The sequence below is a fragment of the Liolophura sinensis genome, chromosome 8, assembly GCF_032854445.1.
Source record: "Liolophura sinensis isolate JHLJ2023 chromosome 8, CUHK_Ljap_v2, whole genome shotgun sequence".
Classification (NCBI taxonomy): Eukaryota; Metazoa; Mollusca; class Polyplacophora; order Chitonida; family Chitonidae; genus Liolophura; species Liolophura sinensis.
Window position 1 is genome coordinate 19,193,758 of NC_088302.1, and position 20,241 is coordinate 19,213,998.

Sequence of the window (20,241 nt, forward strand, 5' to 3'; positions counted from 1 at the left end):
CATTCCGAGAAACTATTGGATAATGTCTCCAAGTGGATGTATAACAGTCATCGATAAGGCGATTTCAAATTCAATAATCAAAACTGGCATTTGAAACATATCTAATAAGCCATACACACAGCAGGCATCCGATGAATACCGGGGCATGTATGATAGTATGCACACTGTAGTTATACAACTTTCAATCTACGTTACAGATTATTCATTCAGGAGTATTTTTTCCACGGATACGGATCTCCATTATGGACGTTTAGTGTCTTATTGGTAGACAAGAACATAACAGGATTTTTTGGTGTCATAGTTTTGTCACATTGCGTTGTTATATTTGGTATCTACACTTAGATGGGGGGTATATGAAGTGTTTCATTTCCACATATTTATTGTGTATACGGTAATTTGTAAGGTGTTAATTTATAAGGTGGTAATTCTTGTGAGCAATCAGTAATGCAATCAACCTGTCATTATAGGCTTACAGCTAGCGTCCGAATGTTTCTGTCGATTCTCCGATCTATATACAGACCTATACAGATTCAATCAGACTTTTTTTGTTTTGATGTTAGTGTGCATTAAGACAACATGAAAGCACACCTCGTCGGCACATGAAAGTCGCATGATTTAAGCCTTCTCTTTCTGGGAGACTGATACATTAACAAAACCTGATTTTTACTTTCAGAGAGTGGGACTTGGGCGTTGATTGTCTTACGTTAATGTGTGTGTTGTGTGGTTTGGGATTGTTTGGGTGGTTGGGAATGGGAGGAGAGGAAAGGGTGAGGAGCGGAAGTGTGGGGGGAGGGGGGGGGGGTTAATTAGTCAGATAAAACCGGGTGAGGAAGGAGCGGGTAAAGCGGGCTTTCGGCTCGCTAGGGTCCTGCATATTTATTGGTGTCCGTGTGGAAATCCCCCGCCCGGGTAACAGCCCGTTTTAAAGCCCCTCCTGATGACAGCCCAGCTTTAAGATCCAGAGGGATTCCGCCCTAATCCTCTTCTTAAGGATCGAGGAAATAAAGGTCTGATTCAGTGACGTCATGAAGAGCCGTTCTTCTACACGAAGCACTCGATAAGCGATGGTATAGCCTGAACCCTAATCAGCCGCTCTGTGGCTCAGTCCGTAAATCATTTGTCTGAGCATAGTGAATTACGGGTGCATGAAGTGGATAGCATGAAACCGAGTTGACGAATTGATTGATTGTGTGACTGAATGAGCGGTATACATATGGCAAATTCTAAGAAGAAAGGAGATGAATTTTTCCACTTTGTCACGTATCAAACTACATGTATCAATCAAACAAGTAACGGACAACTTCAGTGTTTTTAATTGACTCTTTCAAGAGCTTGTATTTCTTTTTTTATCTGACAATTAAGAATATATTCATTGATACACGTCGGTAGCTAAATGCTAATGTATCATTCTTATGGAGATGTTACATCAGCAGCAACATATGGTAGTAGTACGTGGGTCATGTCTTCTAACAATGGGTATGATGGATAGTCATGCAAGGATCAGACAATGGCTTTACTAAGTAGGCCATGGACCATCATAAATAGGAAGCCCGGTTCCGGATTCTATATATGCTCATTCCAATTGCTATATAAACTCGACTCTTAAGTCTGCAAATTCTGTTATCAGTCCCCGGACGGCTTATCCAGAAGTTACGTGCCTGGTGTGGACAAACGCATTACAGCCTCCCAAGCTCTTTCATTAATGTGACGTCACAGAGCTCGTGTTTGATCACGAGGCGTGTCGTCTCGGATCTGTTTCCCAGCAGACACCAGATAGAGAACGAGCATTTTAGAGTATCGTGCAATGATAAATTTCCCCGTAAAAAGCTCTGCGCAGCCATATTCCCATTTGTTTCTTATGAATAATGTAGTCCAAAGTACGCCTGAAAAGACAAACCGGTTTCCCAAGGGAATGTAAAGGAGTAGATGCAGCAGACACAAGAGTTTGATCTATCAGGTTGATATGAAAACCCCGGTCGCCAGACAGAGTGCACTACACGACTAAACCCTTAACATCAAATTTGCATCAAAAGCAAATTCCAGTGGACTTAATTAAGGTTTGTCGATGCTAATATCAGGGTATTTAAGGTAACAAACTTGTCATCAAGTCCAGCCATCTTACATCGTAAAATTAACTAGTACATTTAGCTAAACACTGGCCTAAAAGGTTAACTCTTGGAATCAGTGTACATAAAATGTCGACATATGGTATTTGCCATTTTGAATTAATTGTTTACCCAGCCGTATGTCGATTGACACAAGATAGCAGATATGAATAATTACCTCACAGACTGACTGACGAATTGATTGTTATATTGCGAGCGTAACTGGTCAGTTGGTTCTTTATGTTGATGAAGTTGTCCAGGGTTGGGATTTAAATTTATTTACTTATTTGCTTATTCATTTATTTAGTACTTGTAATTTGATAATGGTCAACAAATGTTCACATTTACCATGGCGACCACTTTCAAGAGCGGAATCAAACTCAAGTGCCCAACGTTTACAGTTCAAAGCAAAGACTCAGAGTTTGACAGTGAAACGACTTCACGAATGCCATTAACCGCTTGTTGTCAGCAAGCTCTTATTTATTTGATTGGTGTTTTACACCATACTCAAGAACATTTCATTTATACGACGGCAGCATTGGTGATAGGCTCCTGGGTCATTGCGCCGCGCTGGCACGTTAACAACCTCGGCCAAGGAGGACCCAAATTAATAAATTAACAAATAATTAGCGATCGCATTTGTGAGCGGCTTCCGGGCCGGGCTGCGCTAGCACGTTAAAACTAGGCCACGGAGGGTTCCTGTTGTTATTAGAGCCCAGAAACATGGTGTGTTTGGAAATCTAAACTTCCTCTATGATTGTACGGGGTTAGGATAGTACACGCAATTTACCGAGCTACGTTCCGCTCCCTCAGGTGATATATAGTGAACTGAGTGGAATTATCCATCTGCATGTTGGACTGAAATCAGAGTCGACACTGTGATATAATGAAATGAAACAATTTACAAATAGAAAGAACAGGACAGATACAGACAAAGTGATGACGTTTCCGGAAGTGGTTTTCTTGGCTTCTGACAGGTCTGATCCTTTGTAAACTTTGTAACGTGACAGCCGATTGGTCGGTCAGGAAGCCCTGAGCGGAAGTGTTAGCGCCTGATTGCTTGACAATAACAGCGTGAGTGGTGTGAGAGGAGGGAGCAAAGCTGCATTGTCTATGGCATGTACATGAATTAAAAGAGAGGAATGCTTCATGATAATCAAAAACATGCAAATTGAACATGAAAATCACATGATAGGAAAACACAAGGGAAATCAACATGACCCCGGAATTCTTGAGAATTCTTCCTAGACATCTTAGAAAAAAATTGCAGATTCGTGGAAATTCTAAAAACTATGCACACCTAATAGGGATAATATCAGAGACTAGATATACATCCTAGCGGGGCGAAAAGTTAAGATATCGCCAGGACACCTCCGACTTTGACAGGTTCAACCTTTACAACAATGCACTTAGAATAATGTTTATTAATCATTGTGTCGTCCAAGTCATCAATAAATTATTTTGCTATTGATTTGCCTTTGTTAAGGTACAAATGTTTCTCAGAAAAAAAATTAATTGACTCGTCAATTGTCATCTAGATTTGCTTAGTGCTAAAATTCACAGTATGTATTGACTTTATTGCACGCTTTCTTTTGAAATCAACAACCATGACGACGCAGTAATATTTTCTAAAAAAGACATGACAATCCACACCAACCAGCGACGATGAGGTGCGGGAAAATATACCCGTGTGTATCTAAATTAAGAAGTCGTGAGGATGGCGTGCTGTGCTCAGGAGTTAGCCTCCTATGCATATTTTTCTTCCAGGTCACACGCAATGCGTCCAAGGATAAAACTACCTTGGGTTATTTGAGTGTCCGAACGGGCCGAAGGCTAATGGGGTCTGGTTAGAGACAATGCCGTGGGTAATTATTTGATATTGCCCACGGGATCAAGGTGAGAAGATATGGAGACGCCACAGGGTTCGTGACCCTCGCGATTCCCCAAGAGAACTGTTTACCATCAGGATGGGGTAAACGCCAGTCGACTTTAGCCTGATGTTTGAAATACTGACAAAGAAGAACGGAATATTCATTGGCTGTTTCTCACTTTTCACAAGGAGCGGAATTTCCGGGGAATATGCTGCATATTTCGCGAGTTATACATCCTCTAACGTCATGCGAACTAATAACTCAAAATTAAGCCTGTATAAAACATAGTCGGTATATTAATCGGTGAGAAAATTGCCTGATACCCATCCTTGAGAATTAGCTTAATGAGATAATGGCTAGATGTGTTCTGTGATATGATGGACCAATGCTTTATGGCATACGAGGGGGAAGTCAGAGCATTAGATCAGCATGAAAAATACAAATGAATCCATCTTGTTATCTAAGACTGGGAAGTAAAACTCAGTCAGTGAAACATTTAGAGATCTTACAATGGTTACGAGGTAAAAAAAAAACCAACTGCTACTAACACTCAGTTTCAGAAAGATTTTGTACATATCTCTGACGTGCCAAATTCCAACACCAATTTTAGTGTGTCCCGAGTTGTATGAAATGTAAAGCAGTTTTATTGTAGAAATGGTTTTTTTTTTCTGAATACCCTTTTACGTCTATAGTGTCTATGATATCATCATTCTTTCATGTATACTGTGCATCGTGTCTTTTAGCCCACTGACATAAACAAACAGAGTTTTTACATATTGATATATGAAAATCCAAAGTTATCTAAGAGAACAGAAGGTAAATGCACTTAAAGTAGTCGGGCTAGGGCTACAAGGTATGTGTTCTGAGAATAGCAAGCTTTTTGGAATTCCCTTCTTGAATTTAAGGCACGATGACGCCCTGAAGAAAGGTACATGTACATACGAAGGTAAATTATATAAAAATATATAATCGCACGAGATAATCTTTAAGATTCAACACAATTTGCGTCTTTTCGTTCCACTGCAAAAGATTGATAATTCCTTAACAATCCATGCACTGCAAAAAGTACAACATCCGAAGTAATGTTTGACAACTTTTGAGATTAAATTCAGGTTTGGCACGATTCTCGCCAATGCGCTGCTTGACATGCACATTTGGGAACATACATGGGACAATGCAACGTATCGAGTAGGTTGTATAAACTATTCTGGGTGTCACAAAACCTGGATCAAACCATCTTAGTATGTGCAAAAAAAAGGGAAACGGACGTATACAATATTTCAGCATTCGGCAGACATCCGCATGTGGCAGTAGACTTGTTTGTTACTTTGGTGACGTTGGTACTCAAGTTAGAGAATGACTACCTACTTCACTTTCCTCTCAGGAGACTTTGGCTGTTTATTCTGCTTGCGGCACGACAGCCGACACTCTCCAAAAGTCTTGTTCAGTACCATGATGGTGGAGAACGCCCACGTTTCCAGACGAACAGGTCACGCTTGTTTGTTAAAAACAGCTTACTTCCGGGAGAGATTCGTACTTCCGGTTAGCGCCATCTACTTTAGCCGCTGGCATTATATATAAAACGTAACAGTCTCTCGATTTCGATAATGACCGCCTCAGACCTAAAGGTCATATTAAGTCGATTTATTATTATGGATGGTGATGAGATGAGAAGTGATAACTAATTGGTGATATTTTCACACCATAAAGGCAAGAGTGAGATAAAACACGACTCAACGATCGGCCAAACATCGAAATCTCGTTAACGAGTATGATGTTACACGTCTGCAGATAGTGTAATGGCCATTTAGTTAACAAAATGTCTAGAGCCGTACGAGCCATCAGAGTTTCATAGGTTGTCCCGCTTCCAGTGTATTTTAATTATTCTGTTAATTTATAGGTTTTCCTGCACACTTGTGCGTATATAACACTATTTAATTTAACTCACTTATTTTTCTCTATGATGTTTAGTTAAAAGCCTGAAAAATCCCACACGAAATATAACACACGAAACAGAATTATTGTTTGTGTGATGTTTCCTGTGAGTTTCCGCTGAAAATTTCTCGACGTATATTTCATGTCCACCCGGCACCTCAAACCTAAGTGTTTATCCACTTGCACTTCGCTATGCATCAGTCGTGTAAATTTTTACTTGATTTGACGTTTCATTTACTTTCATTTGACGTTGCTATGTGAAGACGGGAATGTGTTTCACTCATCCTTAACATGCAAACCTTTTCTGCCAACTCCGTATCAGGTACACTAATAGCCTCGAGCAGCGCCGCCTGGCGACAGATAGGATGGCTTACCCGCAGTTCTAATCCATTACAGTCTATTGAAGAAGATATGGCCTTCGGGACCTATCCGCTTGCAACACTGCATTCCGAAGATCAAACAAAGCAGAGAAATCAAGCAGACATTGTCTGTGATCCATAAGCCGGAGTTGAAGTCCGGGAAAGGTGGACGTATTGCTGTATTTTATGCATATCCATCCATAACGCCAAGTGTAAATCTGCCTACCCAATCGGGTGAAGGGGAAGGCGGAGGATGGTCGAGTTTTCTGTCACAGCTTTTCGGAGACCACTGGGTGGTTTAAGACTCATTGTCCTTGACTAAACAAAGCACAATTTCGCTTTAAAAGCTTCTTTTTTTCTGGTCATAAACTCCAGCATTGTTGCCAGTCAAATAATGGTACCATCGACAAGACATCATTGAACACCAACGCAGACAGGATCATATAAGTGTATACAAAAATGCATACAAAGGCCTATTAATTACATTGTTTAGGTGAACTATTTTTTGTTTTGTCTCCAGTTCATTTTGATTCGTAAGTATATATCCCCTGAATAGGTTACTCGTTGATTATGGCGAAATTGTCATTCTTGGAACACAAGCCTTCGTTCAGTTGTTCTGAACATCTGCCTGAGTATTAACTACCGGTGAACGTCGACAACAGAGTGTGCCAGATAACACCGAGCTCACGTATTATGTACTTTATCCTTGTAAAGCCAAACTAGACGGTCACAATAGCACCCTAAATACAACAAGTACATCCGTACAACTTTTCCCGACTCTAAAACTGTTGGTTTTATCTCATCGTCCGAAGATGTTCGACATTCACGCTGGTTTGGTGTTTCACCCTGAGTGTGCTTTGGACTTCACTTGACACCAGTGCAGGTGTGAGTTGGCTGCCAAGAACTGGTTTTGAATTGCGCTAACCGGTCGTGGATCAAAATAAATCACCTGACAACGACTGATCCGCGGCAGTGGACCGCTGGTAAACGTAACATACGCCAGGGCGACGACAGTCGCTAGCTCACGGCCCATATTGATTACCCTTTTAATTATACAAATCAGAGCGACCAGACGTTTCTTGGCGCTGGGAGAAAACCTGCTTCTATGATACAGCCCTAAAAAAAGCCATATGTGGGCAGGGAACCTCTTCATCAGGTGATGGTAAGGTGGCAGCTGCTGCTTGTACTCACAACCCACTCCTCAGTAAAAGAAAATTTATATATTTACTGTTGAAATGTGCATGGAATTCACAAGTGAGCCCGTTGTCAACATTTTTTATGGGACCGTGCGTTTGTTTTTATAAAATATGCTGGTAATCTGAGGCGGGATTAAAACTTACGGATGCATAGGGGTGCGGACGGGTGTTAATTTAAGGGGTGGGTAGGTGTTTTTCTTACCTGTATTTATTTTCATTGCATATGGTGACAGCAGGAAAAGTAAGAGCATCCATATACTCCACATCTATGTTAACGTTGCTAGGATACCGCGTGTAAATCAGTACTCGGTCTCTAATCTGATAGCCCGTGGCGGCTAGTGCGCATGCGAATAGAAACAGCCACACGCATCTGCAAATAAAAGAATGAAAACAACACAATCAGATCAATTAATTCCGTTATCACATGCGGTTGAGCTTTCTCTACAAAAAAGATTGCTCAGCATACGACTCAAAGCAAAGTATATTAACTGTTCACAAACCGCTACGCTTTAAATGAAATTTAAAGATGTGCAATAGGTTTCCCCATCATTTCTGTTGTGAGAAGAAAAAAATCAACGGACTAAAAAGTGTAGAAATACCCAGAGAATGGAAAATCAGAAGTCACATTACTGGGATAAAGATCTTACTGGAATGTAATTAACTATTCATTAAAGCTGTATTGTTTGGAGAAGAAAAAACGGAGACATTAGGAATAAATAATGTCAAGTAATAGGTGCTGTATATTGAACCTGTAAAGGTCTGTCATGTTGGAACTCCGTCCTAAAATTAGAGCAGCCACGCCCTCCAACCTCTATAATATACTATTAAGTGATTATATTGCAGTTTGTGTTGACATCTCCCGAGAACACGATATCGTGAATATGTAAGGGATACTTTTTGACTGTTCACAACGTGTTGTGATAATCCCCAAAACACACCAATAACCAGCAGGTTTTTTGTACGGTATGTACGTGAATAAGGTTGGGAAACATTTCGTAATTTACATTTTTGTTAATCAGTCTCATTTCACCTGAATGATTAGATCTCAGTGTTATACATAATTCATTCAGTGTTATTTAATACTCCATATTAAGCATTGACAGCTTTGGTTGACACACTGCGGTCATTTTTATGGCTGGAAGAGGTCGAAGTATCCAAGACAACTCAAGAACAGTAGACCTTGTGTATTAGTTTTGAGGCTGATGTTCGTTTAAAATGTTTCCATTGTCATCATTTGGAGATTAGCGTCTTATAAATTTGGCTCTGCATCAAATGCCCTGACCCAACTCGGTGCTACACGTGTTTTGGTTAGTGTAAGGCGAGGTGTTGTTGAGCATTTTAGATGGAAACGGCTTGAAGCTGGCGTAATGCACAGGACCAGTAGTCTCACAAATGAACGATTGGGCCTCTGTCATGGACGCAGCATTGGAACTGGGAACATTCCTAAGTTGATGCTATCCTTGGATGGAACGCGTGTCACGGTACGAGGCTGTATTAGAACAATATAAACGTGTTGGGTGTACTTAAAGCGCTTTGGAGTCACTAAACCTCGATATCACAACCGACACGTCTTTCTAGTCCAAACTACACCTGGATACGATTTTTGGGGGTTTTTGCTCAGGAATATTTCACTTGTGCTGTACATAGCAGTGATCTTAGAGTTGAAGGTGGGGGGGGGGGGAGGGGGGTCTGAGCTACGAAAAAACACCGCACCTCACTGGCTATAATGGACAGACTTCCTGACGCAACGCCACAACCGTCAGTGCAAAGAAAGAGGAGAAGTTTCTTTCTGCATGGAAGAACTTGTCAAGAAGAAGTAGACTATTTAACTATAGGTCACGTGTATATTTAGACGTCATTATTAATTGAAGCTAATTTAATTAATGAATATTTAAGTATTCGTTATACTGCTTTAAAGTATTAATGATAAGACATCAATGAAAAATAACACGAACTACACGCCCAGTACCTTTGTGCCACAGTTGAAAACAATATCTTGATATAACAGATTCAGATGGACAATACATAAGCAGCGAGTTGACATGTACGCATGTACCACACGGCGCGGTGGTCACATGAACCAGCTCTGTTGAAGCTCCACGTATATGTTGCTTGATGCCCAACTCAAGAACATTTCATTTACATAGGAGCGTTCAAGGATTTTAAGTGGAGTTATCTTGTTTCTATTCGCCTAAGATGCTGACAAGTTTGCCAGTCAGATAACTGATATGACTAGTTACTGATATAAGTAACTAGTTTAACATATACACACAGAATCACACACGACGAGCAAAACGATGCATGTTTGGCTTTTAGAAATCCACCCCTGAAAACATGTCCCGTTTGCTCTTTGCTCATTGCACAAATTGCAAAAGTTTCAATTTGGTTGCACTGGCAAGTCACGTTACTCCTCCTAATTTTCCTCAGATCATCGGGGTAAAAATAATTTCGAGTTACTTGTGTTCCTTTCTGTGTGTTTGTTATCCTGCCTTGATCATGTAACCCTGGTTTTTTTGAAGGACAATAATGCGGAATCAGGGATGAATTCCATCTGTTTCGCTAGATGGAAGCACTGTTCAAACACGCATTGCATGCTTCTCGTTTGGATGCACTATGCAGGCACGCACCATTTCCTTATACAAACAGATATTTAATTATCCTAACCAGGAAACTTGACACACTTTTCACCCGACGTGATGCCCGTCCTCTCCGGCAGAAATTAATCCCTCTGGATACGTACCATAAAGCTACACTGGATCACAATACGAGCTGGACAAACACTTTACACAAATTTTTTGTCCAGTTATTTCCGTTTGGTGATTCACTTCGCTTTAGCCCAGAATAAACACAGCGAATCAACTGGGAGTTTTCATTTCAACGACATCTCTTTCCTCTTCATTTTTTTTATTTCTCAAGCAATAAGATTAACTGTCAAAACAACTAACGAATGTACTGCATAATTATTAATTAGTGTCCCTGTGTAATACCAATAAGCCATCACGAAGACTATTAAACCATAAGATTAAGGATATTACAACATCTAATTTATTACTAGACAAGATTGATCGGCTTCGCTTCGCATGAGCTTTTACATCATTAGCTTCTTAAATTCTACACCATAAAAAATACACGTATCCACTATATGACATTTTGTTTGTTTGTTTATTTTATTATTGTTTTTTTGCATGTTTGTCTGGACAGCTCGGATCCATGTTAATCTAATGCGATGGCTTAATTACCTTCCGAATGTGTCTGACTGGATGATCAGCACTCTGTGCTGGGACACCTATTGAAATCGTTCGGACTTTAATTTTTCTTTCGTTCATTAAAAGTTTTTAGAAAGCTTTAAGAGCTGTAAAAAGAAAAGTTTTTATTGGATTTTGTTGAAATTTGGTGACTTCAGGAACAAGGTTACGAGGCAAAGTTTGATAATTTTCATGTATTCTGGTGTATTTGGCAACGCTGATTCGGACTCTGCTTTCAGATTTTCGGATCTTCGTAACTTTTTGAGATATAATCAAAACTTTTTTCAGTCACGTAATTTCAATGGCCAACACGAAAACTAAGAAAGCTACAGATCTGACACTTTCATTAAATTGTAGCCCAAGACATGTAGTTTCTGGCGCATGCCAAAGGATTTGAGCTACGATCTATAGTTTTCTCGCTAGAAATATTTAAATGACCTCACCCTACTTAAGAAATAGAAATGTAAGCCCGTGCATTTAACATAAACTTTGGAGATAACTGTGTATTAGCGTACATGTGCTGCAGGTAACCTGCCCCATAGATCATCCATCTGTCACTCAAACTGAGAAATGAACAACTATCCCTCCTATTCACAGCTATCAACGCACAATTTTCAATGTTTGCGTGCAAAGCCAGCCCCATTCGCAATGCATCATGGGTAATTCTCAACAATCCCGACGATGTTTTCCCATACCCTCGTGCTATCAGGAATATAAGTTCAAAGACATGGCTAAATATACGAATAATGTCGCCCGCTCTCAAAAGTGAACTTGGCCCAGGCAAACCATATGGACACTAGGGTGGGGTGATTGCACACCATGTGTCGAGCAACCTGAAAGGTACATACTTAACTAGGTGTGATGATCACCAAGGCATAACTCGATCAAGACGCTGTGGTTGATTAATTTTCATCTTTTGGCATGCTTTTCCTCCATGTTGCCTGTGTTTGTAAATACTGTTACATTTTGTAAATGCAGGTTGAACGTGCTGATTTTTTCCAATGTCTATGTACTTTGGCAGTCGATTAAAGCTATTCGTCGTTATATGTGTTAGAATCTGTTTGTAAACAAGTGTTTTCCAAAGCTTAATTTTTCCGATCAGAGCAAATTACTTCAGTGCATTACTTTCATAGTGTTTTCTTATTTGACACTGAACTGGGCCTTAATGTTTGGTCACCGGTCTCGCTGTTAGGAACGTAACAGCTTTAATTAATAAGTAATATCTAAATTTTAATCTCAGCGTAAACAAGTATTTACATTTATACATTTAAACTACATTTATACATAAAAAAATGCACAAATAAAGCATTCATATATAGAGAGAACATGGATACTAATAGTGTTTTAAAGACAAAATGTTATACACCATTTACTATGGAAACCGGATGAACCCAGTATCGTATCATCGCTTCGTGCCATCATTCCATCGCTTCGCATCATCGTGCCATCGCCTGGCGATGAAACAATAGTATGATGGTACTTATCGGGCTCCCAGGACAAACTGCACTTTGTGTATTCTACGTTTAAATTGTTACCCCTGCCTTAAAATAATGTAATAAACAAAATGCCATTATAATGTTTCACTTGATATATTCATTTATTTCTTTGAAGTTATCACTATTTATACACAGCGGCATTGTTTTGACGTGATATTTCATCGGCCCTGTTCTGTATTGGCACACGTCTAGGAAGTTTTTGTATGAACTGCTATTTGAGTACTTGATTTTCATGCCATAACATCCAGAATTTGTTAAACAGATTTCATACAGCTCATCGCTGTGAAATGTTCCAGTTAAATCGAACGGACAAATCCTTGTCACGTGACTAAAACAGAAGTCTGTGGGAAACTGCCAAGCATTTTTCTGATTGTCTAGCTTGTTTTTTCCTCAAACGCCCTAAAGCATATTCAACTCATGTAGGTAATATCTGCCATCGTAACATGTATTCTGAATGAAGCTGTGAAATTATACTGCATTTGGAAGGGTAAGGAACCAAATTGTTTAAGGTAACAAGGGAAATAAGACACTGTTGCGAAGAAGTTAACCCATGCAGGCGACGGAGTGACAAGGGAATTCTGTCAGGATCATGATCCCTGCTTGTATCGCGGGTTCTTCAACATCAATATACTATAGTTCGGTGCGATGTATTTCACCTAGGGCGCTCTGACAGCGGTATAAAGCTTCGCATTGATTGGTAGGTGATTTCAGAATGTAAGACGAACGGTGTTCGTATTCCATTTGTGAAATAATGGTGTATATTTTTGCTTTCACACATGTTTCCAATAGGTTTAATGTCGCCCTCAGCAATATTTCGATTATATCACTGCGATGTTTCCTTCTAACAGGCCAGTCCCTATTGCGACATGTTTATTGTGCTACCTCACTGGAACACAGCGCCAAAGATACCAGGCATGCTGTTCCACGACCAGGCTTAAATCTGGGTCTACCAATTACAAGATGGTTTTAGTATGAGTTGGGGCGATAAACTCAAATAAACTCAAAATGTCAACAGGATCACTCAGACCTAGATCAGAAGTAATTTAAGACATCACAAAGTTATAACTTATATCAAGACCGTAGGAGCGGACTAATTCGGTTGATTTATAGACCATAGGGGCGGACTACTTCGGTTGATTTAATTTAGGTGCTGTAAATGTTTGGTACTAAGACACGTATAATACCCGATTTTGCTTATGTTTATTCAAATTGATAAATTTGATCACATCAGTGATTGGTCATATGCAATTGATTGCCAAGGCTTGTGAATGGATAATTTGAAATAAAAGAAGGATGCTTAGATTCTAGATGACTGAAATAATTTCTATCAATCGCAAATCCCCCACTCCAACTACTGGTTACCATGGCAATGTGAAGGCCTCACATTTCCGGGAGTAGATTCGTTTCAAGACAATGTCGTATTTCAAGGGGCCTTTTTCTGCCTATGTTTGTATGTAAAAAAAGGAATTATTTTCTGGCAACATATATTTCTTCTCAGTCAACTTATGGTGAGCCAAATGAATGTCTGAGAGCCTTCCTGTCCCGTTTTCACAATATAAAGAATAACAAGATTTTAACCGGTATCACGTTAGCGGCAAAGGCGTAAATCAACCGTAAATCGCGGTTGTATCTAAATTCTGCCTGGGAATTAACATCGAATTGTCAGTTTTCTCGGCATAAATGAAGTGTCGCTATTAAGATGATGCATTGGTCATGTAGCCCAGTGTTAATGCTGAATTCATGACAAAGATTTCTGGTTTGCGAAGGATGAGCAAATTTGGAAAAAGGGAGATAACCATCTGACAATTTCTATACCGGGTCAACCGTCAGCTCGATAGGATTAACTCATTTTAGATAGACATCGGACACAATGTTTGACAATCCTGTTTTTTGTTGAACCTGGCAATGTGCTGGAAATCTAAAGAGTTGTCCAAATTTGTCAAGATGCCAAGACATCGTAAAATACAAAGCGAATTTAGTCATCAATAGAAAAAGATATTACAAAAAATAACATTACAAAAATTTCGTATTTTTGTCATTTCTTTATGATGCAAATCCAGAGTGTCTCTTCTGTAAGCACTAGTTGAGTAATGTAATCAAATACAATTTGCATGGGATAAATAGCTTGAGAGATAAGAAGCTGAAGCTGTGCCAAGGGTTTCATTCAGTTAAGCATTGCCTGTCTGTTTTTTTGTTTTTTTGTTGGTTTTTTTTTTGGGCAAAATGAGGAATCCTTAGTTGCCAAAGTTGTTTTAGGTCGCTCCAGTTATGTAATTTTCTTTTTTTCTTAAGCGACAAAACCTCTGCATCGTAATTTTAATTTCCAAGAATGACTTTCTACAAGTAGAAGATGCCTACTTTTTAAACTGAGATCAGTTTATTTTCCAAACAGAAGTCAATATGAAAAGCCATCATTTCTTTGGGACTGAAAGCTGCTCTGTTATACCTTTGAAAAGAAAAGGTATAAACTTTTGCATTTTGTGTTTGGAGCGAAAATTATCTGCTGTGTCATTACAGTCATTTAATGGGATCCACTTAAAAAAAAACAAGGTTTAACATGGATCATATGACACTTTGGCACCAGATGGCGTCCTGATATCAATCATTTAGCCACCTTGTTTTCTAGGCAGATTTATGATACTGGAGAAGGCTCAAAGACATTTCTTACAGACCTTGCCAGGAGCAATAAATGAATTGTCTTTATAATTCACAAGTAACATATTGTTTTAAAGCCATTTTCCATAAAAGTGAAACATTATATTTCATGTCAGACAAAAGTTTTCATTTATAAGCTAACTCTTTTGTTATTACAATTTTTTACGCAGTTCCATCACGTTTGGGCGATACTGGCAAGCCATGGCTGCTAACATAAGCGGAGGTTGATATTACTGACTCTAAACAGAATGTGAGCAAATCTTTGTCTAGACCAAATTTCACGTCAGCGACGACTTTACCACCTAGACGGGCAATAATCCCAGTAAATCGACAACTTTTATTCCTCCAACCTTTTGTAGGCAATAATACGCTGTCAAGTTACGTGTTATGTCTCCCTTCAGACTGCCATTTATCGGGACGTTATTAAGGGATATCTTTGTTGCGTCGCGCTTCTTTTCTCACAGTCCGAATGTTACTAGCTGTGAACCATTGTAAGTAGCGACCGGTAAAAATAAAAGACATTTCATCTATTGGTTTTGTTCTGAGTGCTACAATGAATGTTTGAGACTTTATATCACGCAGAAACCCGTGGTTATGAACCTGTAATATGATAATGTAATAGACGCAGACAATGCGTTTGTAATATGATAATGTACTAGACGCCGACAATAGGCTTGTAATACGGTAACCTAATAGAAGATCACACATTCGAAGAATGTCTGCATAAAAGAGCGGACGGCAAGAACTCCTCAAAGCGAGAAAATTTCAGTTACGGATTCCCACGTGGGAGGAAAGTATTGGGCTTTTTAAAACCTCCACTCGTGTAGGACATGAAAATTGAACAAATGAAACAGCGTCTTTGATGAACAGGGTCAGAAGTGTCCTCATGATTCATACAGCAGGCCAACACCTTCTAGATGGCGTACAGCGCGCATCGGAGTCCCTTAGCGGACACATCAGACTTTACTCGCCAGTTGTTACATCAAGTGCTCCCTGTTCCACCGAACTCATCAATCGGATGGGCACGAAGGGCACGAGGCTATATCCTGTCTAGATCCACTCTCGTTAAAGAAACCAAGACGCTACAGAACCAGGTTATGCTGTCATCCTCAACAATTTCCGGAGCTTATCGAAAGGGGCTTTTGGCAAAGTGTGCTGGTATCGGGTAACGCTTTACACAAAAGCCTCAGCCGGAACCCTCTTTACATAACGAACCGCGGAGGTAGAAACACTAGTACTGCTTATACTCGAAGTCTCATTTTTGATTGGGGCAATTTTAAATCTAAATGAAAAACATTGATGACGTTACTCTATATCATTCAAGCACTAGTTTTGCAGGAGATTTTCTTTACTTAATCTGGACTTGAACAAACGCATTTACTTAAGTAGTGTTTGTCTTGTCAGTATTCATTTCCATTTGAAAGCAGTAGTTCATTACCATGTCACATTGTTTATCATTACGTAAAATCTTTTTGGTTAAACGTAATATGTTTAAAGACTTATTCATTTTTTCATCACAGAGAATCATTCTCTATGTTTATATCCCTTGGGTATAAAACTATGGAAATATTTTACAATGTTCTATATATATCGTTTATCCAACGGCCCTTTCATTGGCATAATCCATTTCTGTTCAGTTAATATACTTAATCTTTTCCATGTGGCCTATTATCATGAATTTAACGTAAACCCAAAGAAAAGTGAATAAGTTTACAATTGACAAACGCAGAAAGAACTGTTGCAACTTTGCTTCTGTAATTTGCTTGCGCAAATATTATCTGAAATTTCGTTCAATCTCTGAAAACGAACAAAGCAGATTATCCAATAGTCTTTGGCGTGTCAGGTTTGTTGTCTTGTCTCAAACAAATCTCTGGCTCAAGCCAAGCACCGTAACGGATAAGGAGAATTAAAACCCACCGAAAGAAAATTGGCAATGCCCAACTCGCTACATCATCAGGCAAGTCTCCCGAAGTCATGTCGGCCTTAAGGAGCTCTGAAAACTTCAATATTAAGAACTGTATTGTTTTATAATCATCCTAACGCATCAAAAATAATCCTAAATGTATATCAGACATCAGTGCTTTTTTCAAGCAAAACATATAGGCACAAAATCCCATATTCATTCTGTTTAAAGCAGTTGTTGGACAATGCAACTCTCTCTAACATGCTTTTCCTCTCACCAGCTAATACACTTATCCCATCAACTATGCATTGAGGATGTTGTTTGCCACTTCGCTCGGTAGAAAGAGAAAGGCGTCATTATTTCCTTATTTTGCTTAATAGGCTTACCATTTTATTTACATATACACCCATCTTCTCAAATTAACAGATATAATGTATAACATCTTATTCCAAATGAGCAATATCATTTGTGTCATTCATCGATAAGATTGGTCAAATATTGTGTGAGCTGGAAGCTGAAGCACACTTGGGCTGAGATAGATCATTCACTTCGTCCTATCTTTATAGTCCATGAACTTGTAAAATCAATATGGCCCGCGACGATGCATTTCTTTATTTTACTAAACTATATACCGACTTCAAATAATAACTTAAATGCACAGCGTCATCAAAGAATTAGGCCACTAGCGTAATCTTTGAGGAGCTCTCTTCTATCCCGCTCTTTGTTTCACTTTTTGTGTGTGAAAGCAATGCTAGTAGTTTGGCTAATGGATCTATTGTAATAGAGTAGTTTCGAGTTCGAACTCTTTTGTAAAATGTGTTGTTGTGAAACCTGATAGGCAACCTTTGTTGGCAATAATTCACCAATTACCTATCTCATTGGAGCAGTATCTCAAGACAGTGTTCATATATCGTCGCGTGATACAGCATACATCTGAATATAAGTTCCCTGTCTATTCAGTGAACATTCAGCGCGCATTCTGTACTTGTAATGGCAGTACAAATATACAACATAATGTAATCTCAATACAACATCTTGCTGGTTTGCTTCCTTGGCGAGACAAGATGCCTGATCATTCAGAAGCTGAATGTCCTCAATGCCTTAGGGAGTGGACCAGCGTGAGCGCCAATATCATTATCATGGAAAATACCGACTAAAAACTTTCAACAAACAGACAAACCATTCGTCTTCGCTTCGGATCCGATTTAACTTTCGAGTCATGTTTAACTGTCATAGTGCAATTCTGTCCCTTCTTTGAGCGATCTTCCCCAAGTGAATTGCCAAGTCCAAAACGATTAAACACAAGGAGATATGAAGTGTAACTCGATTCCTCGGCCGTCCTTGGTTAGGGTGGATTGTCTTCCGGCTGTTTACCAAGAACTTATCATGTAGGCCTAGATGCTTAAATCCAGACACAACACCTCAGATGAAGAAAAAAAACCTCGAGGGCAAACGTAGGCGCATGTATATCTGATGGGCAGATTGATTGGGATCAGTCGAGATCACAGCGAATTTACATGGGGTATTTTGTATCGATGTGTTTTCATGTGTCCCGTGCAAAAGAAAGTTATTATCGCCAACAGCCGTAGAAGAAGAGATAATTTGCTGTCATTCAATTAGAACGATTTCATAAAATTGTTTAATAGAGAAAATACGATTTGATCTGTGTAAAGCTGTGGTCTTGTATGGAGCGTGCTTGTTCCGCCAGCCGACAAGGAAGCTGGGGGTCCCGCGGGAGAATACCGAGTTTACCCATCCGATGATGGATGCGCAGGTTCACTCAAGAAAGACGTTGCAGTTTGCTTCAAATCGATTTTTTCTAAGTCATTAAGTCCGTGAAATTTTCGGGTGATTTCCCAGCGGGTTTAAACTTGACACGATGGGAGCATCGCTGGCCATCGGTATTCATCGCTATCGATTGTTGACGCCTGTTCTCTTTGTAAGACATGCTTTCATTGGTCGGTATTTTCAGTGCTGAAAGACAATGACATTGATTGGGTGATAGGCTGAGGCAGCGCCAGACCTACTTGCAGTGGCGCAAATGAAAGCCGTTCGAAAAGGTGAAAGTGAGACGTTAAAGAAGGTTATAATGTCATATATTCAGGGAGAGGGGAAATATTACACCAGCCTACGATGTAATCGCTTCGTGTTGGCTCTGCAATTCTTGGGTCGATTGGCTGAACGCTGGATTGCTCGCCTCTCCGGCTGCCGCGGGCCGAGTGAAGCCCTGCCGATGAGATATAAGATGGCACGCTCGCCCTCTGTCAAATCAAGCCGACCGAATCCGACAAGAAATATTTCCGAAAGTCCTGTCCGACGGTCATCCGGCCAATCGCTCAACAAAGTGGCTGTTTGTGGGAATAGTTCCAGCCGTCCATCATCCGTCAGAGCAAGGCTACATCTCTACTGCAAACGTCCGACACGCTGCCTGCAAACCCGTTTTATAGGCGTAGACAGTAAGAAAGGCTCGTGAAGAGTTCAAGACAGGTTCAACGCCCAGCTGACATACACAGTCCTAGAAAGTGACGGGTCACTACGCTGCCTCATCAACGTAATGAAAGAAAATGGGTGAAAATCACATGAACTTGAACCCCCAACGGCATTCAAACTGTCTAGTGCTTTGATCCGAGGGCTACAGACGGGTTGACGAGATAATGACGAGTAAAGAATAAGTAGATCATATTTTCGTTACGAGTAATTACACCATGAGAAGGACGGGGCCTATTTTCTTGTAATAGTTTCCCACACTCATTCCCACCTTTCATTAATGTCTACTTCATCGCTATACCGCTTCCCTTCTCGCGTCAAATATTGCTTATTGTCTTGTTGTTAAACAGCAAAATGTACGCCGAAAGCTATTGCGTAATCCTTGTAATATTCGGAGGAAAATTGCCGTCCTTACCTGCATCATTAAGGAATAGTAAAATATTGTCTGATTGTACAGTGGGAGCACTCCTCTTTACCCAACATGATCTTAAGCTATCAGATAAGATTGACGAGGACCAGATTAATCAGACATGAGCGTAAAGATGATTTTATTTGCAATGATTGGCTGAACGAACTGCCTGATCACAGGAAACGAATTTGACAATAACGTTGACCTCTGACCTCACGCAATCCCTCCGCGTCAGACAGCCTGCTATGAACAGTTTAGCTATCCAAACATTACTGGCCCTTTGTGTTACTGTGCCCGATAGCGTACACGTTCGGCTTGGACGAACCAGACCGAATTGTCTAATCAAGCGACTAACAGGAATACGGTTGGCATGGAAACTTGTATCACGTTTTAGTTTAGGAGTTTTTCCAGGATGTCTTTGGGCTAAATCATCCCCACTCATGCCTGAAGAATGACTTCGTAAATATTTGCTAACCGCTTCATTAACTCTGATTTAGTTATGTTGCTTTGTAATGGGATTGGATATTTAAGGAGATGTCATGATGTAACTGAACGTCAGCATTCTGCGTGAAGAAGCTTT

General features: G+C 39.9%; 1 protein-coding gene across 1 annotated transcript in view; it reads right to left on the minus strand.

Annotated features, from left to right (window-relative positions):
• Nucleotides 1-20,241, minus strand: part of LOC135473276 (acid-sensing ion channel 4-A-like) — a 46,539-nt gene that overhangs the window by 17,508 nt on the left and 8,790 nt on the right. The window contains exon 2 of the mRNA XM_064753124.1: nt 7,669-7,836. Coding sequence (XP_064609194.1) covers nt 7,669-7,836 — 168 coding nt within the window. The remainder of the gene's footprint in view (nt 1-7,668; nt 7,837-20,241) is intronic.